Source organism: Heteronotia binoei, chromosome 1 (assembly GCF_032191835.1).
Source record: "Heteronotia binoei isolate CCM8104 ecotype False Entrance Well chromosome 1, APGP_CSIRO_Hbin_v1, whole genome shotgun sequence".
Taxonomy (NCBI): domain Eukaryota; kingdom Metazoa; phylum Chordata; class Lepidosauria; order Squamata; family Gekkonidae; genus Heteronotia; species Heteronotia binoei.
This window is the reverse complement of record NC_083223.1, coordinates 216454362-216481649: the sequence shown is the minus strand read 5'-3', so window position 1 is coordinate 216481649 and position 27288 is coordinate 216454362. Positions and strand designations below refer to the sequence as shown.

General features: G+C 41.2%; 1 protein-coding gene across 2 annotated transcripts in view; it reads left to right on the top strand.

The window, feature by feature from the left end:
• Positions 1 to 26806, top strand: part of PREPL (prolyl endopeptidase like) — a 63035-nt gene extending 36229 nt beyond the window's left edge. For both annotated transcript variants that reach the window (XM_060247610.1, XM_060247619.1), the window contains exons 9-15: positions 4318 to 4521; positions 5398 to 5573; positions 8538 to 8754; positions 9803 to 9952; positions 23112 to 23244; positions 23943 to 24025; positions 26536 to 26806. In XM_060247610.1, coding sequence (XP_060103593.1) covers positions 4318 to 4521; positions 5398 to 5573; positions 8538 to 8754; positions 9803 to 9952; positions 23112 to 23244; positions 23943 to 24025; positions 26536 to 26592 — 1020 coding nt within the window. In that variant the 3' untranslated portion in view covers positions 26593 to 26806. The remainder of the gene's footprint in view (positions 1 to 4317; positions 4522 to 5397; positions 5574 to 8537; positions 8755 to 9802; positions 9953 to 23111; positions 23245 to 23942; positions 24026 to 26535) is intronic.
• Positions 26807 to 27288: the final 482 nt, after the last annotated feature.

The following is a 27288-nucleotide window of genomic DNA, read 5'->3' as shown; positions in this document are numbered from 1 at the left end:
CTATGCAAGAAATACATTTTCTAGACACTACGTGACAGACACCACCTTATACTGGAAACCTACTTATTGACAAACATACATGCATCCAGCTACCATCCTAAACATACCAGTCTATTGTCTACAGCAGTGATTCCCAACCAGAGTTCCGTGATACCCTGGGGTGCCACGAGCACTTCCTAGAGCTATCGCAAGATGTAGATGTACCGCAATGCCAGCCAACCTCCAACACCTGCCACCTCCCTCTGACGAGGCCAGCCAGGCACAGGGCGACTCCAAAAAATGCATGCATGCAAGGCTGACAGCGCTGTCATATGCATGCACAAGGAGACACTGCCTGGCATCCTTTTTGTGCATGCTGTGCCGATCAGCAGCAGGCAGTGAGCAGAGCAGCACATGTTGCCTGCAGCTACTGCTGCCAATGCCCGACTTCTCTGCCCCTTTTTCACTGCACCACTAGGCAGATCACCCAGCTGCTTTCCTCCTCCTCCATCCCTTGAATTGACGGCTGGGCGCCACCACTGACCCTAGTATTGAGTTGATGGCAGACTAGTAAGCAGCAAGTTCAGCAACATACTGTGCCACAAGGATGGCATGCAGGGGAAAGTTGACTGGGCAAGTCTTGGGGGCCGGGGCTCTTGTGGCTGCTGAGCATGATTCCATATACACAGAGTGGGAGGCAGTGAGGCAAGGAAACTGCACAAAGCCAGGACTACTGGAAGATAAGTGGGTCAAGGGGATGGAGAGGGGAGGCAGAGATCGAGTGCCATGAGGGCGGCCTTGACGACAGCAAGAGCTCTGGCTCTCTTCTCTAAGGCACCTAAAATGGTGGGCACTGAACTGGTTCAAAATGGACCCCCTCCCTCAAAGGTGTGGGGAGAGATCCTCCCACGAGTCACATTAAGTTGCAGCACAACTCTCCCAGGCAGGTCACCTCCTCAGCTCCCATTTACTTTTAATGATCTGAAAGAATAGCACAGAGTATTTAGACATGTTTTCTAATTAGGTTTATTTTGGAGTCAAAGGCAGCGCTGGAATTCTTGCCACCCCAGGCAGCTGCCCCACCCGCGCCACTTTATCCCTGCCCCCCATGGGGGGTCTTTAAAAAGAGGGGAGGTAGGGCTGCTTCTGCCACCTCCCGCTAGGCAGAGAAACAGCTGATCTGCTCCCCCTCCCATTTAAAGACCCCAGCTGATCGATGGAGGTCTCGGGTGGGGGGAAAGAGGCAATGTGGAGCCTCTGCCCTGCTCTCAGGCTGCCTTCCCTTGCAGGGGAGGCAGCCTGGGAGTGAGACCGAGATGCCTCTTTCCTCTGCTCGAGTCTCAGGTGGGGGAAAGAGGTGGTGTGGGGCCTCTGCCTTGCTCTCAGGCTGCCTTCCCTTGAAGGGGAGGCAGCCTGGGAGTGAGGCTGAGCCGCCACTTTCCTCCCCCCCCCCCCCAAGTCTCAGGCAGGGGGAGAAGTTGGCTCGGTGCCAGCTGGCATGTGGGAAGGGGGTGCCTTGTGGCACCATAGGCAGCTGCCTACATGGCCTACTCCCATATACTGGCCATGTTCGAAGTAGCCACCCTTGGATGAATGGCTGCAAAGTTGTAGTGCACCCAATCAAGGGCTAACCATACTGTGTTAAGCAGAGTAATACCCTAAACCCACTGACACTGATGAATTTAGAAGGATGAAACTCCATTTAGGATTGCACTATTAACCTGTTTTTTCCTACATGCTACTGACTATTCTATCTTAATTTAATTAATTTAAATTACGTTCATTTTCACATCATTAATTAATGAATAAATAGAAACTTAACAATAATAAACTATTATGTCTCTCACATAACTAGAAGTAAATCAGTTTTTTAAAAATAGGTGTTTTCCTCAAGGGTACCATAAGATATGAAGAGTGAGTTCAAAGATACCACTACGTCGAAAAGGTTTGGAAATACTGGTCTACAGCATTGCTCTACACTACCACATCTGTTCTAATCCTACAGACAGAGATTCTCACCTGAGGGATCTACAACAAACCTTTTTGGAGCTAAAATATCCACCTGATGAAGCACTGGGGGCAAACCTTTTCTTGCATACAGACAGCCCCTCAATCTTAAACATTTAACTCCTCACCCACAATAATACATCATCTAACTTGAACATTGACACTGGTACCAGAGCTTGCAATAAACCCAGATGCCAACTTTGCTGCCAGATACACACAGGCAATATAATCACTGGACCTAACAACATCAACTACAACATCTCAGGCTCATTCACTTGCTTATCTTCTAACATTGTATATGCCATTAAATGCCAACATTGCTCTTCCATTCTCTACAGAGGGTAAACAGGCTGCCAAAAGATGAATGGCCAAAAGAAAAAAAGGCACAAATCTGGCATTAAGACACAAGACTGAGAAACCTATAGAACACGTCGCCCTTCCAGGACATTCATTGGGTGACCTCAAAATATGTGTTTTATTGCAAAGGAACTTCAGGAACAGGCTGGAAAGGGAAATTGCTGAATTACAAGTTGTTTTAACACTTGAAACAAAAAATTCTAGTACTTAACAGAGATATTGGTTTCTTATATCACTACGCATGCTAATCTCATTCATTTCTTACATCTGTATTCTCACTAAGGCCATAATTCTCTTTATTTTATTGTAATATGTGGAATAGTGGTTGTAATGTAATGCAATGAATAGTAGAAGGTAATGTAATTTGGAATAGTAGATTGGGATGTATTTCTCGGGTCTGGTGACAGAGAAGACATAATACTGCACAAGTAGTCAGTTCAGCTTAAAGAAAAGGATGCTGTTGGTTATCTCCATGCTTGAGAGGAGATGGATGAAGTGGAACAACAGGGACTCAGTTAATTACTCTCAGCATTCCACAATTAAGAAGGGTACATTTACACATCAATCTCTAAATGTGATATATTTATTTGCTTCATTATATTCCCCCTGAAATTAAATCCAAACAAATGGTGACCATATAAAACTGACCTTGTTATTCCTGTTTAGTCTTCACATCTGTTGAACATCATTATGTTGTCTGCTAATTTGCTGCTCACCTTATACCTATGTGTATGGACTGGTAACTTCTACTTCAATATATTTGAAGTGTGCATGCACACGAGAGCTTTTACCTTGAATAAAACTTTGTTGGTCTTAAAGGTGCCATTGAACTTGAATTTTGTTCTGGGTCAATTAAAGTAAACAATATTTCCTTGTAATACAGTATTACTTTGCCTAGGCTGATTTCCTTTTTAACTTTTCAAACACAATGGGGAAAAGATCTATCTCAGAAAAACCCTAACCAGCTCCAGTCTTAAAATCAAGCTATCCAAAAATATTTTAAGATTTCACTTCACATGCTTGTAATAAAAGGGTAAACCTATACACTCTCCAACTAGTCTCCTAATGGTAGCATTCAAGTTAAATATAGTACCCATTCTGTAGGGTTTTCCAGACTTTTAAGATTGATCCTCTTCAGGTTTTAATCAATTACACGGAGTGCAGTTTTTCTGTGTGAAGCTTTTTGACTCCGACTGCCACAATTCCCAAAGCCTTTATCAACCTACTAACCAGAACTCCTTAAAAGAAAGTAAGCAGTGGGTAAGAGACCCTGCTGGTCTCAGAGAATGAATCTTGATTCCTTTCATTTCTAGGAGTGTTGAAGTCTTAAGACATAATAGCCCTGAGTTTCTGAGTGTAGCTGTGCCAAAAAAATGATTTTGTTCTTCACAATGGCTAGCATTGGGAACAAAGTCAGAGGCAGGGATTGTAAGTGGCTGAGCACTCCAGAGCCAACTCATGGCCTTAGTGCAATAGCTGACGTTGACTTGGCAGTTTTTCAAGTTGGGAAGAAAGAGTAGACTCGAGAGAAGAAAAAGATTTTGAAAACTTCCTAATAAAGCAGTGGTGTATATGAAACTCCTAAACAAATAGCATGTGTATTATAATATTTCTTATATGTATTCTCAATTTTGTGCTTTGTTTAAGGCATTTGATTATGATTTTGTTTGCTCCTTTTATTTCAAATTGACATAAGGTTTTGTTTTCCATTTCAATTACTTGTTGAACCTCATTAAGTAGCTTTTAGAGAAAGGAGAAAAAAAGTAGTTAAAGTGTTGCCCTCTTTGTCATGGTGTTTCTTTCGACATTTTTAATTTATAAGGGGGTGGGACTGCAACTCCTAGCAGACACACAGGCCGAAGTTAATTAAGCTTGAAGTTCAGATCCTTTCATCAAAGAGGCGGCATCGAATATAGTTCTGTAAAGACAGCCAAAGGCTGGGGGATATTAACAACTGCTGGGATTTTTTTTCAGCTACCTGCTTGGGCCTGTTCATTTGAATTGGAGCCTCATCCTGAATACACCACTAGCACTTGCTATTTTTGGCTTGCCTCCCCTGTTCATCCTCCAGTACGTTTTGTGTATTTATTGGTAGAAAACAAGCTTATTGAGCTCACTGAACAAGAGGTATCCATTGCAGTGAACTGTCATGCTGTACACTTAGAAGCTAAAAGCAAGGTAAGATTCTCAGTTATTCCTTCACTGTCTTTTGAGCAGTATCTGGATGGGAATGTTGACAGTATAAAAAGGACTCTGGGTTCCACATTCATTCAGTTGGCACCATTTTTCCCTTCAGCACAGAAAAGAGGGGTTCAGGAGCTTTACTGTTTCTTTTTACAGCTGTATTTTTGAGAAGGGGACAGTGTATTTCTTTGACCAAGAGAGAATATCATGGCACAAAAGGTTTACTGGGATGGCTCTTTTCACTTTAATGCCTGGCTTACTCTGCAGTAGAAGAAAGTACTTGTGAAGGACATTTTGGAACTGTCTGGGAAACTCATATGGCTATATAACAATTGGGAAAAATTAATCTCCCATAATATTTATGTGTATGATATCCTGGGTGAGATGCAAAAGGAATTAAAATTATAAGAGCTGGCCTACTGTGAATTGCCAGTCACAAAGGAAAAAATTCCTAATGACCCTAGAAGCTGTAAAATAAATATATATGTTTATAGAAATGTTAAGTTCATAACAAAAGATTGCTGGTGCACTAAGTGCTAAACTAAGCTATTCCTAATGTATAGGGGTATGATTAGAGTGTGCTGGAGGAGCTGGTTGTTTTCTTATTTTATAGATTTTTCTGGGGTCGCACTTAAATGAATTTTATGCTTCACATTGGTAAATCAACCCAGCAGCAAGCCAATATCTCAGGTTTATTATTCAAGAGTGCTTTTTTTTTTTTTGGGGGGGGGGGGGGGTACAGTCAAAGTACAGAAGAATTACTGTAATAAGAAAAACACATTTAAAAATGTATAATTGAAGCTTTCATTTCCCTGTGTTCCTTGTGAACTTTGAAATACCCTTAAATGAAAAATACTCCTTCCTTTCTAGGATGACGTTTGGGTGCCAATTACAGTTTTTCATAAGCCCAGTTCTGTGAAGCTATGCAGGAAGCCACTTCTGATTCATGTATATGGAGCTTATGGCACAGATGTGAACATGAACTTTAAACCAGAAAATATCATGTTAATCGAGGATGGGTGGATCTTAGCATACTGTCATGTTAGGTAAGTTATGTACATTCAGGGCTTTTTTTTTTCTGGGGGAATGTGGCAGAACAGATTTCCAGAACCATTTTGTGGAAACAAAATGTTAAAAGTTCATGAGGGGCACCCATGTGTTACTCTTTCAATTTCCCTCTTGAGAGTTCTGGCACCTCTTTTCCCAGAAAAAAAAAAGCCCTTCATATATTACTAAACTGGTTTGTGTGTTTTTGTTTTGTTTTTTGTTTGTTTTATTGATTGCTGTTCGGGAAATGTGTACACGGGAAGTCTCTTTCTATTTGCATTTGTTTTCTCCAATGAAATACCATTCATAACGTGATTCCTCCATAAATATATGTAATGCACTGCTTACCAGTAAGCTGTATTAAAACTCACCAGATGATAATACAATGATTTAAGTTCTTTGGTTTAAGAACACTGAAAATTATTTCAGGTTCAGCTTTTTCATTTCTTAGATTCCTGTCATGCTATTCTAAGTGTTAATTTTCTACCACGTTATTCCTTATGCTTAAAGGGTAAGTTAAAGGGTATTGTGATATTACATTCAGTTTGTGAAGACATACCCTCATCCAGGGTCAGATAATATAACACATGCATTTGCTGAAATTGTATAAGTTATTTCAGTGGTATATCAATCATACAAATATTTAACCTTGCTGCTTCTGTTTGCTAGATAAATTATTCTTTGTGCTTTCCCCCTTTCTCTTTTGTGACTGTATATAATGCATTTTTAGCTCTTCCCCTATTCTAAGTAATCACTGTCTAATTAAAAATAATTCCAAAATAATACGATTTTTCCCCTGCATAGTTTGGAAAATTGGGAACACAGTATTTTCATATGGACAAATATTATTATTTGTTTTTGAGACACTGGACCTAACATATAACTTATCACAGGAAACCAACTCCACAACCTAATTTAGCTGAAATACTGGAATTTTATAAATGTAATAAATAAGTAAAAAGTATGGTTATTTAATCCTTGCCCTTATCATACATACTATATAGAAGTAAGTCTAATTGGTTTCAATGGAAGTTAATTCCTTTTGTGTATCCTTGGGACCATGCCCTTGGTTTCAGTAGCAGAAAGGGTATAAATCACTGGAAATTATTCCAGGAAAGCCCAAAGAGAAATAGAATACAAGAGAGAGAGAGAGAGAGAGAGAGAGAGAGAAAGAAAGAAAGAAAGAAAGAAAGAAAGAAAGAAAGAAAGAAAGAAAGAAAGAAAGAAAGAAAGAAAGAAAGAAAGAAAGAAAGAAAGAAAGAGACAGGCATTAGGACATTAGTTTGAGCAATTTATTTTCCTAATTTCTCCTGTATCCTGTGAAATGGGACCTAGTTGATCTCATCCAGTGTGTGATTTGCAGGACCCAGAAATGTCACTTTTGAAGCTCATGGATCTCAGGTTCCACAGTGCATGTTGCAAATTACTTGTCCTTCTGCTTTCCCTGCTTCTCTACAATATTTAAATAGACTTTATTGCAGCAACTGTTCTGTGTTGTAGTTTTCTTGGTAAGTCAAGAAATGCTCTTTGGGTTGTTTATGCAATTCGAATAATTCTGTCAGTATCTGTGTGTGTCTTTTCTAAGTAGCATGCCTAACTCAGGCATTGAAAAAACCCTGATGAATGGGGGGAGGGTGTTAAGTTTTAAAAGCAACTACATAGCTTAGGCCAAAATGACAGCTTCCATAAAATGAAATTTCTCAGCCTTTCAGAAGATTTATAATGATTTCAACACTTTTAAAAAATGTGTTCTTAGTATAAGAATCCCTTCAAAGGATACAGCTCAAGGAACACCAAAACATTTGAGGCTTGTTCCATTGACATCACAAGCATAGTACCCATAATTGAAGGAGTCCAACAGAGTACAAGACTCTTCCATCAAGCCGAAAAGAATGGCTGGGAGGTGCACAAAGATTCCTCCCCCTTACATCCTGTTGTGCTGCTCGTACTTGTACAAAGGAGGAGGGGCAAGACTTCTGTTTTAGTGGAATTCTACACTCAAGGGCATTATTGTAAAGATTGTTTATAATAAGAGCTGTAATTTAATTTCTGTAGTGAGAAAGAAATATTTCAAGTCCTGCAGAGTTAGGCATGGTACACACATGGTATAACAAGATTTAAGGCCTTCTTAGTAGCATTGTCACAGCTGTGGAATTTCCTGTCCAGGGAGGCTTCTCCTGGTCAGCTCTTTTATCACTTTTGGAACACATATGGATGCCAGTGTTTCATGAGGCAGGGGGAACACATTTGGCCTGCCTAAAGTGTAAGGTGGACCTAGAGAGTGAGAGCTATATGTACTTAAATTATGAAATCAGTTTTATAATTATTACCCTGTGTTTCATTATTGTGCATATTAATTTTAATTGTTGTTGAAATATTTTACTCTAATATACCACTTCAAAAATTTACTAATCTCTCCAGAATACTTAGCATTCTTCCCTGGAGCAATGTTTTTTGATGGAAAAACTCATTGGTTTGTTTGTTTTTACCACAAACACGTTTAATGAGCTGGGGTAAAAAAACACCCCAGAAGTCAAAATCAGTATACTTCCATGGTTGTTTTGTACCCCAATCACACTTTGGTGTCCAGAGTAGAATAAAATATAAGCAGCTGTACTTCGGGGATGTACAGGTTTTCTTTTTTATAAGAGGGAAAATGTAGAGCTATTTCTCTAGACATTGTGCAAAAAAAAAAAAAAAGCAGTTGCAGTAGGATTTTACCCCAGACTTGGGATCCAGGGGTTAAAATTAAACTAGAAATGTTGGATGTTTTAGTGGTTCTTTAACTATAAATTTATAAACTCTGTAAGCTTTAAGCAGACATTTCCAAATCTAAGTACTTGTATCATCCATGTTTTGAAATTTATATAAAACATTTCATTTATATTAAATTAGGAAGTAATGGGACTGTTTGTCAAAAGATGTATAGATTTTTACAGGCTTGTGTAATCATTTTATTCCAGAGGTGGAGGAGAGTTAGGCCTTGGGTGGCATAAAGATGGATGTACTACTAAGAAGCATAATGGTATACATGATCTTAAGGCTTGTATAAACTTGTTGCACAAACTGGGGTTTTCTCAGCCTCTGTATACCGCCCTGGCAAGTCTGAGTGCTGGAGGAGTTCTTGCAGGAGCTCTGTACAATAACGATCCTCACCTTATCAGAGCAATGGTTTTACAGGTGAGAATTTCTCGTTTCGTTCCTCTTCACAGTTCAGAGCACCCTTTCAAGGATCACTTTAGAATGGAAGTTTCTGAGGTCTTCTAGTATCTTTGTATCCTATTTATAGATGCAAACACAGACGTGTTTGCATCTAAAATACAACGTGTTTTGAACACTTGTGACTAGACTACACTCTTACTCTTCTCTTGTCCAATCACTAAGCCAAAACTTAAGCTCACTCTTTCTAGCCCTTAATTGCTGATGGATCTGTGTATTCTTAGTTCACTGGGCAGAAAGGTAAATTTAAAAAGTTTTTGCAGTACATATGTGACCATGCAGTCCATTTCAATTGGCAGTTCATTCACAGTCACATACCAGATTGCCAGATCTCCCAGAAGAAAGCAGTGATCCCACACAAAAGGAAATAGAGAAATAGTTTGGTCATTAGAATACAATAAAGATCATGTCCAGGGATCCCACTTCAGATCTGCAAGGAAGTGGTTGATGATCCAGAAGAGAAAAAGTAATCTAGATGGATCCACAAACTAGATTGGTGGTGGAAAGTGCCATCAAATTGCATCTGATTTATGGTGACTCCATAGGGTTTTCAAGGCAAGAGATGTTCAGAAGTGGTTTGTCATTGCCTGCCTCTGCATAGCAGCCCTTGGAATCCCATCCAATAGTAAATGGAATCAATCTTTCTTAGCTTCCAAGATCTGATGATATCAGATTAGCCTGGACCATCTGGGTCAGGATTAAAGTTAATGTGAGAGTTAAAATATCAGAATATCAGAGGGCAATGAGGTGGATTTGCATGATATAAAGAAAAAATGTCAGAATAAAAACAATTATTACTGGAAAAGATTGTTCCCCCTTAGCTGTTTTAACAGTGGCATGAGTTAAGATTTGTTCAAAGTCTGTTACAATTTTTTAATAACCCCCTGAGAATAGAACCTCATTAGGGAGAGTAGAAAATACAGATAATCTTACAATGTCTGTCAACAAGTGTCCTTTGATTCATTGCTATTATCTTAAATGTGTAAAAAAATGTTGGTTTGATTCACAGTCTCCTTTTCTGGATTTGTTAAACACAATGTTGGATCCTTATCTCCCTTTGACCATTGAAGAGCAAGAAGAATGGGGAAATCCATTGGTTGATGAGACTTGCAAAGAATACATTAAAAGCTACTGCCCCTATCAGAATATAAGACCACAGGTACAATTTCTGTAGTGAGAAGGTACAAGGTCATCGTTTCTTATAACTACAACATACATAAGTAAATTGTTGACATTTTGAAAACTATGAGAAGTTGCTAACAATTGTCACAGTCTAACTCATCTTAAGGATTCAAAAGATTTTGATATAGGACAGTTTACTGGTTGCTTAACTCTCTCATTAAAATTGGCAGGTCTTCAAAGTGCTTAACTATCAGCTGGATTGCTCCTTGTGTATAACAATATCATATGATGATTAATTATACAACAGAGTTTTATCTTAAAAAACAAAGTCATCTTCCATACTAAGGGTTCTTTAAATGAAGTTTGATGAATCAGATTCGTATTTCTCAAGTTATACCAAGAACAAAGATGTAAATGGTAGCTGAAATTGGTTAGTCTTCATCAACCAGTGTTTGCTATACTCAAGCACTATTAAATCTTGTTAAGGCTTTGTATAATGGGACTGTAGTACAGCTAAATGATCTTCTTCGTGGTCTCTGTGCTTCACACTCATGGAATAGAATGGCTGCGCCAATCCCTGAATCGGTACCTAAAAAGCCCAGGATTTTTTCACGCTCAGCACCAACGGGCATGCGCAGGCATCCCAGTGCGCATGCTTGCCGGCGCCAGCATGAAGATCCTGCCAGTTCCTTTCTGACCGCTGTGCTGAGAGGATCTCCTTTCGTGTCCCCGGCCGGTAAAGTAATCTTACGATTGCTTTTTCTTGTTGTATATAGCCCGTTCGTTATTTTCTTAGTGTAGTTAGTTAGTTAGTTGTTAGATAGTTAGTATTGTTAAAAAAAAAATTGCTGGACTTGCCCTTCGGGGCCCAGTTTTCCCTCGTTTTTTCCCCTCAGAGACTTTCCTGGGTGGGTTTTTTCCTTGGCGTCTATGGAAAGACGTTGGGGTTTTTTTAAGAGGTGCCGCTCCTGTGGGAAGAAGATTCCCCCCCCCCCCGACGGCCACTCCCTCTGTCTTCTTTGTTTGGGCGAGGGACATCGCATGGATTCTTGCTTGCACTGCCTGAGTTTTTCCAAGCAAACTCGCAAGAATCAAGCGGCGAGGCTTTCGGCTGCATTGGTAGAGTCAGCACTTCGTCCTCAAAAGATGGCATCGGGCCCGTTGGTATCGATGGGAGAGGCCGCAGCCCCGACGATCACATCGGCTGATACATTGCCGATCAGGACCGAGATGCCAGTCGAGTGCGGCCGTTCCACAAAATGACCTTCTGAAGGGTCAGTGGACACCCCAGCTAAAAAGCGTCGGGATGATTCGGGGACCTGATCATCCACACTGAAGAAGGTGAAATCTAAGGAGAAGCGGAAGAAGAGATCGTCCCGCACTCCTTCCCCTTCTCATGACGCTTCGACGTCAACTGCTCCACCGAGGAAGATCTTGGCGTCCCCACATCGTAGCCCTTTGGTGTCGAGAGGCAGTGCTTCGCAGCAGTTGCGTCTATCGGCATCGGAGCAAGACATCGACCTCACTCAGCGCTCCCATTCTTCAGGTTCAGGTGTCGCAGTGAGAGCGACTCTGTCTCGGAGGTGGAGGTGTCGGCACCAATGGAGCCGTTGGCACCACTGGGTCAGGCAAGAGGTCAGAGAGAGCTGGAACCGACCACCGTAGCTTTCCACCGCTTCCACCGTGGGAGCAGTGCCAGTGGCCTCTCTACGCCTATCCATACCCGCCGTACCAGTGGTACCCCCTCGGGAGTTTGCAGACTGGGACCAGCAATCGGAGGCGTCCCATATGTCCAGGCTTTCCCAGCACTCTAGGCGGCACCCCTTGGCATCGATGGTAGTGGAGGAAGTCCAGCCTAGGTCATCGGTTTCGATCTGGTCACCCGTCAGAGAGTCAACGCCGGTGCTCTTGGAACATTCTTTGGGAGAGTCTTCATCATCAGACTCCGAGGTTGGTACCGACGATCCAGACAGGGCTTTGGAACCTTCGCCAGTGTCTCATACCACTGAGGATCTTCCCATTTCACCATCAGAGGATCTAAAGTCATATGGGGACCTGGTGAAGAGGATGGCACTCTCCCACTCTCTCCCGGTGACACAACCGCAACCCGTTGACTACACCATGTCCGGTGTAGTAGACTACACCGTATCCGACATCATGCAGCGGGATACGTCTACAGCGGTTGCCCTGCCTGTTACGAAGGTCATCTTACAGGTGGTGAAGGGGCCCTGGGCAAAGCCTGCTTCTATACCTGTGTCATCAAGAAGGTTGGACCGGGGGGGGGGGGGCGGAGCGTCGCTCGACTATGGCAGACGCAGAATAAGTGAGCTCTGACTGCCTCCTTCCCCAGTCTGATATCTCAACAATATAATAAACTCCAATGTCCTCTAAAGTGAAAGGAAAGGTGGTGCGGCAAAAGAAGGGTTTGACTTCAGCAAAAAAAAGCCGTGGTTCCAAGCTACTTTTCTCCGGAAAACTCCTTGAAGGTTGGTGGCCTGCTTGCATGTTCCCCGGCCCCTGGGAAAATGGCACTCAGTCCTGCTGCCTCTCTTTTAAATCAACCTTCTACCCCTAATGCTTTGGGTAGTGAGGAGGATGGCCCGATTCGTTGTAGCGATCTTGACCTACTACGACTGGACATTAACAAATATTTTAAAGACTCCATAATTGAGCACATTAAGCCTTTAAAAGAAAAAGTGCAGGAGTTAACGGAGGACCTCGCTACTACCGCCAAAATTGCGGCGACATCAGCAGAGCTGGGGCTGTCTATTAAAGCAGAACTTACCTCCTATAAAAACAATGAAATGAAGTTACAAAATAGAATATTAATATTGGAGAACAAATGGAGAGCTCTTAACCTGAAGCTACATGGCTTTGTGGAGGGGGCTGAAGATAAAAGCGACCTTTTATTATTTATTGCGCAATGGCTCCGAGAAAAGCTCTCGTTTCCAGGCAACATGGCTGACAATATAGTCAGAGTACAAAGACTGGGCCCTAGAAAGTCAGTAAGAAGCGATTTCTCCTGAGACATTCTTGTCTCCTGATACGCTGGAAAAAAGAAAGAACTTAAAAATCATTATGAATAAACTGCATGCCAACAACTTGAGGTTCCGTTGGAGCCCAACGTCTGAGATTTTACTCTTCAGAAATGACGTCCTGCATAGAGCCTTTGATGCACAATCGGGGATTGCCTTGATGGAAGCCTTGGCGCTAAAACTAACTCCGGAAGAGAAGGACGACTTATGGCAGCTATTTCCGGGATGGAGAAATCAAACGTCTGACGGGTCTGAGGAAGAAGCGGCTGCATAGCGCTTTATCGTTGCACCTTAACACGATCCCCTTAATTTACTGCTCTCAGACCTTGAACTCCCCTCTGAACTGTACTGATGGGAGCGGGTCTTAGTTTTTCGTTCTTTGTAATGGCTGGTGGATAATGAGCATACAGCTACAGGGAGGGGGAAGGGGGGATGTTATATAGGGAAGTTTTGGTGCTAAATCTTGAATAGGAAAGGCTTTCTTCCTTCTCCTTATTTCACTGGATTTATCCAACCTACATTGTTATTTGTTGTTATGGCTGTTGAGTACTTAGAATGTTAAGTGTAAAACAGGCAACCAGCAAGCCTACTTTAGAGCTGTTTGTTTTTCAAATAGTTATCTATTTTCTACTAATTATAACAGGAGGCTTCTAAAGGTGAGGCAGTTTAAACATTTGAATATTTTCATAGTAGAACTTGACCCTTTTTTGGTGCACTATTTTTGTCTCGCACTTTTGAATCGCACTGCTACAGCACCAACCCCAAATCAGACTTTTCCCTGCAGCCACTGTGGCCGGATCTGCCTGTCCCGCATTGGTCTTGTCAGCCACCAGCGAGCCTGCAGCAGACTACTGCACCCTTCTTAAATCTTTGTTCGCGAAGTCAAGCCGAGAGAGAGAGATTTTTGTCTCTCTCAGGATGTTCCTTACACCAGGGCTAATCAATTTTATCAATTTTATTTTTTTTATGATATTAATAGGACTTTCATAAGACAGGCAATCTGATTAATTTAGCAACTACAGGGATGAAATTTATTGGCTATTCTATTTATATAATAATCTAGATGTAAATTGGGATTAATTAATTACTAGGTACTGGAATAGATATATAGTTTTCTTAGGAAGGCAATCAATTATTGTTAAATTTTAAAAGTTTTTTTGAAATGTTACTTCCTTTTTATTACCTTGAGGTTTATATATTATGATTAACTGAACCCCGGGGTTGCTGAATCATATGGGAAAATTTATTCAATTAAAATCCAACTTAAGTAGCTAGCAACCCCACTTTAGTACCCTCTGGTTTATGTGCATCCTTGATTTTCCACAACCTCATTCAAATGTCCCCTTACTGAGTGTAGTTCATGTATGTTCATATTAGAGTCATACTTTTAAAGGAACAATGAATTTTTTTGTATATTTTGTACTACAAAACTAATCAACTTTGTATTTCTATGAGTTTTATAGAGTTTGAAAATTTGATTTACTTGACTAATGCATGGAAGACAGTCTATGGTACTCAATTCTATTTTCACATTGCTTTATTCATAAACAGTTGATGAAATGCTTTAGATGAATTTCAAGATGCTAAATTTTTCATTTATTTCATATCTAGAGGAGTAAATATATGAAGCTTCTCTTACTTCATGGGTAATGAAATAATTGGAAATATAAGAAGTTATATGTGAAGACACCTATTTATGTAGCGTATACTTTATTAGGTCAACTATTACCTGGAAATGGCACATCAAAATTGATTGTATTAACAGTTATGCACGGGGATGTGATAATCAATATTTTTATTTTGTGTTGCTTACTGAATTGATATCTTTGGCCTGAAAGAGTTTGTTACTTATTGTTAATACTGGGGAAGGGGGCAAGATGGGGAACTATAATATTGTTCTTTTGTTGGTTATTCTCGCCCTCTGGAGAGGAGAGTAGGAATTTCAAAGAAGAGAAACACGAGCAGGTGTCTTTCCCTAACCTCCTTATTCAAGGGAGGCTTTGAAAAGTTACCCGTATTAGGGCATTCTTACTGAAGAGTAGTTTTTTTATTTAAAGTTTGCATTACCATTTTATTGAGGTATACCAGGAAGGTTAAAATACCTCGTTTATTATTTTTACCCGCCTTGTTATTTCTTTAGTTGTTATTGGACCTTTTGATTGTAATTTTTTTTGTGTTAATTTATTCGGTGGGCTTCCTTTTGATTTGTTTTGGGTGTTAGGATACTAGGCTACTCCAATACCTCACAGCCAGGTAGTGGGCCCTTAGTCCTTCTTTATTTTTTTCTCCTATTCTTAAAATGGCTAGTCCAGTAAAAATCCTCACATGGAACTGCAGGGGTTTTAAGAACCCGATCAAGAGGGCGCGTATTTCTAATTTCTTAACTAAGGAGAGACCACAAATTGTCTTTTTGCAAGAAACCCACGTAAAAAAACAAACCACTTCATTGTTACGTTCTAAATGGTTTACTCAGATCTTCCAGGCCACTGGGTCTTCTAAAGCGAGGGGTGTAGCAATCCTGATCTCGAAAACAACTTCGTTTAGCTTACAGGGCATGAAAGCTGACCCCAGTGGTAGGTATCTTTTTGTGAAAGGTATCCTGAATGGCCACCCGTTAACCATTGCCTCTATCTACTCTCCAAATAGTGGCCAATTAAAGTTTCTGGAGGACACTTTTGCCGATCTGATGGGCTTTAAACAAGGGGAACTCATCATTGGAGGAGACCTGAACTACATAGTGGATCCTACTTTGGACAGATCGGACCACAGTGGGACTAAACTTAGGTCATCTAAGAAGACAGGTTTACATGATCTTTTTAATGCTTTTAATGTGGTGGATGTCTGGAGGTCACTCAATCAGGGAGCAAGAGACTTTGCCTTTTTTTCCCACGTACACAACTCTTACACCAGAATTGATTATATTTTAGTTTCACCAAATCTCTTAAAGTCTGTAAAAAGTGTAGATATTGGCTCAAGAAATATTTCTGACCATTCTTGGGTGTCCGGTGAGCTGGAATTTCTGTGTTCTGATAATAAAGTCCCCACTTGGACTCTGAACAAATTACTTCTCTCCAGGGAGAGTGTCTGTGGGAAAATTAGGAAGTCAATTCAGGACTACTTCCTTCATAATGGAAATTGTGGAGTTTCACAACATTTAATCTGGGACGCATTCAAAGCTGTGCTTAGGGGAAATCTGATCTCAATTGCGGCGGCATGTCACAAGGATAGATGCAAAAAAATAAAAGAGCATCAACTCAGAATAGCTGAATTAGAAAAGAAACATATCAAATTTGGTGGGAAAAAACTGCTGAAAAAGCTAACATTGGAGCTGCTAGAAACCTCTGACGTACAAAAAAATTGCTTTATTTAAAACAAAAATTTGTCACTAAAACTTCACAATCTCCAAGGTTTATGAAGTTTAGGCTGCATCAAAAGAGTGCAACTACAATAATTCATTCTGTTCTCTCACCTCAAGATGATACCTGTGTTACACCCCAGGAAATCACTAAGGTATTTCAGGAATACTCCTCCTCCTTATACTCTTCCTCTATTGATGCTGACCTGGACTTTAAAACATTTCTAACAAAGGTTAAATTTGATAGGAAATTAACTAAGGAGGATACTGACTTCATGGACAGACCAATCTCGGATTCGGAAATTCTAGAGGCTCTAGCGTCTATAAAAAACAATAAGGCTACGGGTAAAGATGGCTTTCCGGTAGAATTTTATAAGAAATTTAGTTCTGACGTGTTACAACCCCTTTTGAAAACCTGCAATTTGGCTATGGAAACAGGAGTCCTTCCGGATTCATGGAAGGATTCCAAAATGATAGTGATTCATAAAGAAGGCAAGGATAAACAAAACCCCAAATAGGCAAGGATAAACAAAACCCCATATAGACCAATTTCAATATTGAATTACGACTTTAAAAAATTTTCAACTGTCTTAGCCCGTAGATTAAACAAAATTATTGCACCTATGTCCATGAAGATCAAGCAGGATTTATTCCTGGTCGCTCCATCTCTGACAATATAAGGAGGACTCTTAATTTAATACACCATGGTAAGTCCTCTAAACTAACTTCATTAATTCTTTCTTTGGATGCGGAGAAAGCGTTCAACATGCTTGAAATAAAGTACCTAAAAGCTGTCCTAAACCATATGGGTTTGGGCCCGAACTTTCTTAATTCAATTGCGGCCATTTATAAGGATCCTAAAACGCAACTAACTATTAATAATTATAGATCAGAAGAAATACGTTTGTCTAGAGGTACACGACAAGGTTGCCCGCTCTCTCCAATTCTATTTGCTATATCGTTGGAACCATTAGCACATTTAATTAGATCAGATCCTGAAATTGAAGGCATTAAAGTGAGAGGCGTCTCTCATAAAATCAGTCTCTTTGCCGACGATACTGTTTTTTATTTGACTAATCCGGTGCAATCTCTAACAAAACTAATGAAAACTTTGGCCTTATTTAAGGATTTCTCAGGTTTAACTATAAATATGTCAAAATCAGAGTTGTTCCCGATTCATGTGCCTCCAGATGTCTATCTGCATTTAGAACAGATTTTTTTCTTTTATATGGGTTACCAGATCATGGCGTCATTTGGGAATCCATATACCTCTAGATCTATCTAAACTCTTTGATGCCAATTTTAAGCAGCTATTTACATCCACTAAAACCAATTTAGCTGTCTGGGCTAAGCTGCAGCTCAATTTGATTGAAAAGATCGATCTATTAAAAACTTTTGTTCTTCCTAAATTTCTTTTTTTATTCCAAAATTTACCTATTCCTATTTCGGTCAAGGATATGCAGTCTTGGCAACAATGCCTGTCTTCTTTCATTTGGAACAACAAAAAACCTAGGATTTCGTATCATGTTCTATCTAGACTGGTCGTTAAGGGAGGGCTGGCGGCACCACTTCTGAACAGCTACTATGTGGCAGCTCAGCTACATAATGTTTTGCTTTATGCTAGGAAGGAATGTTATCTGCCCTGGATTCAAATTGAATCCACCAGTATCCATCCTCTACGTCTTAGAGAATTCCTATGGAATTCTAGGGCTGATAGAAGCAAAGTATTGTTAACTAACCCTTTTTTATGTTGTACTTTGAAAACATGGGACAAGTTTAGAACATCTGTGGTTCAGCCTTCCAATTCGGTCATGTCCTTCTTGGGCCAACCTTGGTTTCCTCCGGGAACTTCTGAAGGGAGTCTTAAAACTTGGAGACAGCTGAATATCTTAAGAATTGCTGATGTCAGTTCCAAAGGAAAATTGCTCACCCGATGTCAGTTAGAATCCAAATATAAGACCAATATCCCTTGTTATGAATACCACCAACTCCACGACACATTAAATAAAGTAATTCCTGTCATGATACCTACAGACCAATTGAATATTTTTGAAAAATTAATTCTTAATGAAAACGCGACTATGAGAGGTGTGATTTCAAAAATTTATAATTTATTAAATAAAAAAATTTGGTCACAGAAGTCAATTCAACAAAATGCGTGGAGCAAAGATTGCTCTCTTAAATTGTCAGAAAAGCAATGGTCTAAGGTATGGTCATCTCCATTGGGTAGGTCACAGTGTACAAATTTCAAACTCCAACAGTATAAACTATCTTCACGATGGTACCTGACCCCCCTGTCTCTGAGCCATGCATCAAAAGGCTTCACTCCTCTCTGCTGGAAAGGATGTGGTGAAGTTGGATCTTTCTTCCACTGTTGGTGGTCATGCCCAAAAGTACAGTCCTTTTGGAATGCCTTGATAAATAAAATTGAAGACATTACTAATGAACCCGTTCCCCGCACTCCTGAGTCTATCTTGCTTAATTTTTGGCCGGATAACAACTACACCAAACAGAAACAGGAACTTATTTCTCTCTTGATTTTGGCAGGGAAAACCTTGTTAGCAAAATGTTGGAAAGCGGCGAGAATTCCCTCACTAACCCTATGGTTCCAGAAAGTGTGGGATATAATTATACAGGACAAAATTGCTTCGCAACTCATTTTTAGCGACAATCCTAAAGCAGGAGAAAACTTTAGTGAAAGATGGTTTATTTTTTTTGACTACGTAAATGCCAACTCATCGGAAAAAAATCAAATGCCAAAAAAGTATTTAAACTTTATATTGCTTTAAAGAGTGCGATTTATCTGAGACGGGGCCCTCAGTCTTGGCTGTGGGTATTGGAGTAACAGGTTAAGTGGGGGGGGGGGTTTCTTTCTCTCCTTAATAGTGCGGGAAAATTGTTGTTTTATTTGTCTATTTTGTATTGATGTTTGAAACTATGCTATGTTTGTTTTGGCAAACTGTAGAAATATTGGAAAAAATAAAAAAAAATGAGTTTAAAAAATAAAAGAAGGTTGGACCACATGTACCGCGTCCAAGAGGCCGGTGCAGAATTTCTTTTCACACATCCAAAGCCCAATTCAGTGGTCGTATCCTCCTCGTCAAAGGCCCACAAGACGCACTCCTCTCCACCAGAGAAGGAGGCAAAGAAGCTGGACAATGTCGGGAGGAAGTTTTACTCTGCTGAGGCGCTGGGAGTAAAGGTATCTAACTATGCTGCGTGCATAGCTAGATACCAATACTCAGTGTGGGAACAACTTAACCCCCTCTTGTCTTCCCTGAGTGAGAAGAGGTCTGCTGCAAAGAAGTTGCAGAAGGAAAACTTTGCTGTAGCCAAACAACAACTGGCTGCAGCAAAGCATATGGTGGACGTCTCAGCAAGAACCATCACTTCTGCTGTCTGCCTCCGACGCCACTCCTGGCTCAGGTCAATGATCCTCCAGCAAGACACCAGGGCCTTCGTTGAAGATCTGCTCTTCGAGGGTGAAGGCCTCTTCAGCTCGACCACCGACAATGCTCTTCAGGAAATGGATAAGAGCATAAAGACCTCCAGGAACCTGGGTGTCCCAGCATCTTCCAGAGCTGCTAAACCAAAACAGTGGCACAAACCCTGGGCCAAGAAACAATATCAAAAGCTTTCCCCGGAACAGCAATGGAGACCTCGCTCTGCCCAATCTGAGAGTAGGTCCCCATACAGGGGGAACAATCGAAACCACTACAGTTCTGCACAGACCACCGGCAAGTCCAAGGGCGCTCACCCTCAAAAGCAAGGCCTTTGACTTTCTGGTAGCACGTGTCACCGTCCCCACTTCTTCTTCGTCCATCCGCCTCCGCCCATTCCTGTCGGCCTGGGAGTCCATCTCTATGGACAGGTGGGCGCTTTCCATCATCGCGGAAGGCTACAAAATAGATTTTGCTCAGATTCCGAACCAATCTGTGGTAATCACCACACCCCCTTCCCCACCTCTGCTAGCGGAGGTGAGCAACCTCCTACAGAAATACGCCATAGAACGGGACCCGGTGGAGGCCAGGATGGGTGGCTTCTACTCTCGTTACTTCCTGGTTCCCGAGTGGGACGGGGGTTTGAGACCAATCATAGACCTTCGGAATCTGAACAAGTTTATTCTGTACCAGAAGTTCAGAATGTCCACTCTCCAAACAATTCTGCCCCTCATCAACCAAGGGGACTGGATGGCAACGCTGGACCTCAAGGATGCCTACTTCCACATCAGCATCCATCCTGCGTTCAGACGTTTCCTTCGGTTTGCAGTAGGTTCTCAACATTTCCAGTTCAAGGCCCTTCCATTCGGCCTGTCCACTGCACCTCGGGTGTTCACGAAGATGATGAGCATTGTGGCTGCCCACCTCCGGCTTCAAGGGGTAGTCATCTTTCCATACATCAACGATTGGCTCCTTGTGGTGGAGTCAAAGGAAAGTTTGTCAAACCATATTGCCACCACTCTTCGTCTTCTTCACACCTTGGGTCTGCACGTCAATTTGGAGAAATCACACCTTACTCCATCACAGACAGTTCAGTTCATAGGGGCTCACGGCTATGCGTTGTGACTACCCATATTTAGCTTTTCAGGAGTCTGGAGTGTCCTTAGCTCCTGATATTTCCTTTCTCCCCAAGGTGGTTTCTCAGTTCCACCTTAACTTAGAACGTTTTATCCTACACCTTCCTCGGATGAGGAACGTAGGTTGCATGCTTTAGAGGCTAAGTGTTTTTGTTTTATTTGAGTTGCTCCAAAAGTTTTCGTAAGGACCAGCATCTTTTTGTTTCTTATGCTGCTACTAAGTTAGGTTCCGGAATCTCGTCTCAGTGGCTTTCAAAATGACTCACTGAGACTATTAAACTGTGTTATTTGTTGGCTAAGAAGCCGTTACCTGGGCCTATTCGCGGACACTCTACAAGAGTGATGGCGACATCGGTGGCGTTCCTGAAAGGCGTTTCCCTGACAGACGTTTGCAAGGCTGCCACCTGGTCCTCTCCACATGCCTTTATGAAGCACTACGTGCTGGACGTGCATGCTCAACAGAGGACTCGTCTGGGAGCTGTGGTGCTGCAAGCTGTTTCTTCTGGTTGACCGTCTTCCCGCCTCCAGGTATTTCTTGCTTGCTAATCTCCCATGAGTGTGAAGCACAGAGACCACGAAGAAGATAGGTTGCTTACCTGTAACCGTAGATCTTCAAGTGGTCATCTGTGCATTCACACTACCTGCCCTCCTTCCCCACTGCTGATGGTATCCCTCCAGTAGGGGCTTCCAGTGGTCAGGAAGGAACTGGCGGGATCCTCGCGCCGGCAAACATGCGCACTGGGACGCCTGTGCATGCCCGTTGGTGCCGAGCATGAAAAAATCCCAGGCTTTTTAGGTACCGATTCGAGGATCAGCGCAGGCGCTCTATCCCATGAGTGTGAATGCACAGATGACCACTCAAAGATGTACAGTTACAGGTAAGCAACCTGTCTTTTTTCTGCCTTGTTTAAATGTGTCCTACTATGAAAGCAAATTTTTCTCCCAGAGGTAGAATTTTGCAGAATACAGCCTGGGGGGGGGGGAATTACTTGCAAACTCATGGCATATTTAAAGTGATTTTCTTGAACTAAGCACATGCAGAAATAGTGCTGGGTTCTGTGTGACAATGATTTAAAAAGTTAGAACCTAACCTTGGAAATGCACATATGCTCCCCCTATGTTCTCCCTATTGAAAGGTGAATTTCCTCCTCCTGCCCTAACTGTGGATTGGATCAAGTGGCTCTGCTTCTCACATGTAGATGTCTGGGTGCTGTGGAGGCAGTCCTTCAGTGCAGGGCAGTTTTTCTTGTGCCGGGCAATTTAGGGCTCCTTGGAAAACATTGTTCTTGCAGAAGCAGGACTGCCCAGTACCAGACTAAATGTCCTGCTCAGCAGAAGATTACTCCACAACTCACAGAGAGAAGTACACAAAGAACTAAGGTATAAATACAAGCCATCAGCATGAACCGTAACCATAAGTAACACTAACTAGGGTTCTCTGAAACCCACTTTGAGCTATAGTTTTAGATTTTTGCGGGTAAGATTGATACCAGTGTTTCTGTTAACCACAGCTAAATCTGGAAGAAAAATTCACTCTCCAGAGCAAGGGAAGGGACTGGGAGAAGACACTTCCCCCAACTGCTTCCTGATTCCTCAGTCATTTTTAAGAGAGAGCCACTGTTACATCTACACCAAACTCTGCCAGTAGCCATTTTATAGATAGTGCATCTCCAGGCCCAGCTCTCAAATATGAATCTAAGTCAAACAACAGGAAGTCAGAAGAAAGCAGATCAAAAATTCCTTTATAAACTGTATAGCTTTTGTATACTTTCCCATTTCTTCAATGGGTCTTGCTCAGGAAAACTTCTTGGTTAACTGTACTGTTAGCTCATAGGTCAAAATGCTCACCAGGCAACACCAGCAGTGTCATGCCTGCCCCTGCATGTGCCTGCACATGCCTGCAAGTGTTGGAGTTCTCTAGGCAAGATTTAAAGAAGTGAAGAGGGAGAAGGCCAATATCCTTTGCGGAATGCCAGGTGGATTTGAATAGATAAAAAATGGTTCTGAGAGAATTTGACAGGTTCTCCTTGGCCATTGTTCCCAGTCTCAGTAATTGCAGTTGTTTACAGCTTAACAGAAAGCAAATGCAACTGTTAATAAGTAATAGACACAATCTTCCCATAATGACCAAGTATAAGCACAGTACAAAGTAATGACTGCACAGCCTGGCATCAGTAACTACATCCCTCTAACTCAGATGTTTCCTCCTTTTTTTTCTTCCTCTACCCAGCATTATCCTTCTCTTTTCATCACAGTCTGTGAAAATGATCAACGAATACCTCTTGAAGGGCTGTTAAGATATGTCTGTAAACTTAGAAGAGCTGTAAGAGATCATGCCCAAACCAAAAGCACAGATGAGAAAGGTAACTTCAGAAATTCTTCCATTTATATGTAGTTGGCTAAATCATCATATAGGAATATGGCATGAAAATAGTGCTCTAAAAATGAGTTGTAAATGCTGAGTGCATTTTGCATTGCTTTTATTCGATTACAGTTTTCTAAGTGGCCTTGTTTTACTGCATTTGACTTTGTATTTGCAATTTTGTTCTCAGTAACCAGGATCATTCTTTTTTCTAAGTGATCTTATTTTACTAAATTTGACTTCGTATATGTATATTCAGTAACTAGGGTCATTATTTGTTTCTATAATGAATTTTATCAGCCATGTAACCTTTGGGACTCAGAATTAAAGTCAATAAGAAATAGCCATTTCCTACTTTTTAAAAGGTTTCCCTCAGCTCTCTGACCTTTTCCCAAAATCTGTACCAACCTTGGAGAGCTAAGGATATGTGGCAAGTGCAACTCCAGTTGCCAGGCATTGTGACTACAGTCTGAGCGTTCAGTACCCTGGACAGTGCAAATGCCATCAGGGCAGCACTGGGCATGGCACAGTGGAAGAGAGGATAGCTGGTGCCAAGAGGACGGACAAATATCCTGGGCAGTACTGTCAGGCAGTTTCCTACTGGCTTTGATGGAATTCTAGTTATATATCATAACACCACATCATCAGTTCTGCTCCAGAATTTAACTACCCTCTGTTGGCATTTTATATTTGTTTTAGGTCTTCAGATGCCTAATATTATTTTAGATGTGCAGCCAGGAGGCAGTCATTGTGCATCTTCTTGGGAAGATTCTTTAAACCAGGTATGAACCCTACACACTTTTTTAAATTGACCAGAGAACCCCACAGACAATTGTAGGTCTATTCTGCATAATCAGGAGAAAATAGCTTTCATGTCTAGCGATAAAATGGAAACCTCAAAGTATATGAACATCTAAGGAATACTTTGTAAATAAACATACATTGCTTTTAATTCTTGTAGTCCCTCCCTGCCGTTATATAAATGTCATGTGGAATGGAATATTACTGCGGTAAAATTGAGGGAGGAAAGGGATGGAGTGACATTTCTGATGATGCAGTGTGAATTTCATTGAACATCTTATGTGGATATGCACAAGATACATACTTTGTTATTTACTGTGTTTGTGTATATATATATCTGTATATCTGGATGGCTAGATAGACATTCAGTGTGTTACAGTCAATCCCTCCGGAATGATATGTGTGCATATGTGCATATTATCCAAATGCACATCTTCCCCAAAAATCTGGAACACACTGATGGAAAACAAGCAAAAAGAATATACATGCAATTCAGTTCTGTGGATCAGACTACTCAGATTGTAATGGCATCTTCCAGGAAGAATGCCTATCAGAGATTAATTTGGCAGCATCCCTATAAATCCTCAGCACTACTTAACATCTCTCCTTCCAGCCAGCTCTGAATGCAATCTCCTTTCCATTCAAATGGGATTTTATTTTTGGAGGTTTGCCATATGCCCTGCTGTCCTATTGCCACATCAGCTTCAGGGGAAGGCCTTGGCCTCTGTGCCTTGATGGTTTCCCCTTCAGAGCAACTGGTTGGCCTCTGTGTGACATGGGATGGTGTATTTCAGGGGTGGCTAACGGTAGCTCTCCAGATGTTTTTTGCCTACAACTCCCATCAGCCCCAGTCAGCATGGCCCATGGCTGGGGCTGATGGGAGTTGTAGGCAAAAAAATATCTGGAGAGCTACCGTTGGGCACCTCTGGTGTATTCGATGAACCACTGGTCTGATCTAGCAGAGCTGTTCTTATGCTCTTATATTCCCAGAAAGCAAAAGAAATAAGGCTTGTGCCAGGTGCATGGTTGTGGAACGCTTGATAAACACATTCATAAGGACAGGGATTCTGCAGATCAGTGTCATTTTCTGAATGTCCAATATTCACCTCATTGTATGAAACATTTGTATTAATTAGTACATATAGATTGCTCATGACATCAGTAATGTCAATAAAGTACAGAAATAGCTTTTGACTGACTGGTGTGTTTGTGTGAGTATGTGTGTAAGAGTAATTTATACTCATATTTCATCAATTTCCTAGCTATATTATTTTAACTATAATGTTATTGCTTTAGTATTGTAAAAATAATACTTCTGTTAATCCCTATAGTAGCAAAACTTTCCAACAGAGATTAACAGCCCTATATAAACATTTGCTGCACTTGTACATAAGTTTTTGCAATATGACTCCAATTCAAAAGAAGAAAACACACTCTAAAACAGATACCATTTATAGACTTCCTTGGGCTGGAAATCTTGAAGTAGAAGCCAGGCCACACATGTGCTGCGCTAGTGAAATTGGCTTCAATAGCAATGAACATTCGTCAGGAAGAAAAGGGACCCAGTCGTTCCTCGCCTATCCAGACACCTGGTTAGCATTATTGAAGACTGGCAGTGGCTGTGGATTGGGCTTTTTGTGTCATGCAGTACCCTTATCTGAAGGGGAGGCTTTCTGCAACACTTACTCCAAAAAAGCATTAGTGACAGTAGCAATATTCCTTGTATATCCTGTGTATCCTAATGTGTGTATCAGAAGCATATTCAGGGCTTTTTTTGAGCAGGAACGCACAGGAACACAGTTCTGGCTGGCTTGGTGTTGGAATGTGGCCTGATATGCAAATGCATTTCTACTGGGCTTTTTCTAAAAAAAAAAGAAGAAGCTCTGTGTGAAACAATGGTGATGTCAGGAGGTGTGGCCTAATATACAAATGAGTTCCTGCTGGACTTTTTGTACAAAAAAAGCCCTGAGCATATTTATTTATGTGGGTGAGTGGATGTGGTTTGTGCAATTAAGAACCTAAATGTACAAAGAAATCATAACTGCATTTTTCTAGACAGTATTCAGCTTCATGAAAACATAGGATAATTAATATAGGTTACATGCACACACTTCTTCATACATGGTGGAAGGAAGCAAAGCAATTTTGAAAGCATTTAGTAACACTGGCTTCAGAGATGCTGCTTATGTTCTGGCCACAAGCTGTGTTATACCTGACAGTAATGCTCAATTCACAGGAAGCTTTTCTGATCTCAGAGAAAAGCCCATTACAGCAGCTGCCATTTTCTAAAGAGAATTGAGCAGGAAGAACTTTGATTACTCTTTGGACTGCGGGAGAACCCACATTATTATCTACAGTATGAGAGGAGCACGAATAGCATGGGAAGGGGACCAGCAACAGAGCTGTAAAGAGCTAGAAATACCTGTGAAGTGTGCAGAAGACTACAAAGAGTGTGTTGATCTTTAATAACTAAATGTTTTAATTGTTTTAGGTTGCAGTTCAACTAGCTTTTCTCTACAGTGAGCTTGGACTTGATATGCAAAAATGACTCAGTGAAGCTCGAGTTACAAGTGATAAAACAGCCTTGACTGAATGAGAAGATATCCATGTGATTCTTACAGCAATCAGATGTAATATTTCAGAGTAAAGATAGCTAATTTGTAATTTATCAGATTCCTCAAAAATAGATGATTCCTCCACATTTATTTTTACTAAATAAAATGTTTAGTACAATTAGAAATAAATTCCTTTGTTCTAGAAAATATCCTGTCAAGTTTAACATTATTGGTTTTGTTGATGTGGGAGGGATGGAATTTAGGATCCATTTATGTTTCATTAGATAATAACAGACATAAATATTGCATAGGTGGGACAGCTACCTCCCAGAATAACAGTGACAATGACAAGTACAGCAGGAATGGGATTCATGGGGAGCAGTTGTGCCATCACTCTGTGGCTTGGTTCAGACATATGGTTGGATGCTGCAATCCATCAGCAGAAGGCTCTGACAATCACAGATCTTTCCCATGCTCCTCTCCCTCCAACACTCACTTCTAACTCAGGCATTGTAAGACCTGTGTGAACTAGTAGCCATGTGGGTCAGGAGGGTACAAGGGGAAAGAGGCAAAATCATCCTTTATGACACTCCTGGCAGCACAGCTCTGCTGGAGAGCCAGTCTGGTGTAGTGGTTAAGTGTGTGGACTCTTATCTGGGAGAACCGGGTTTGATTCCCCACTCCTCCAC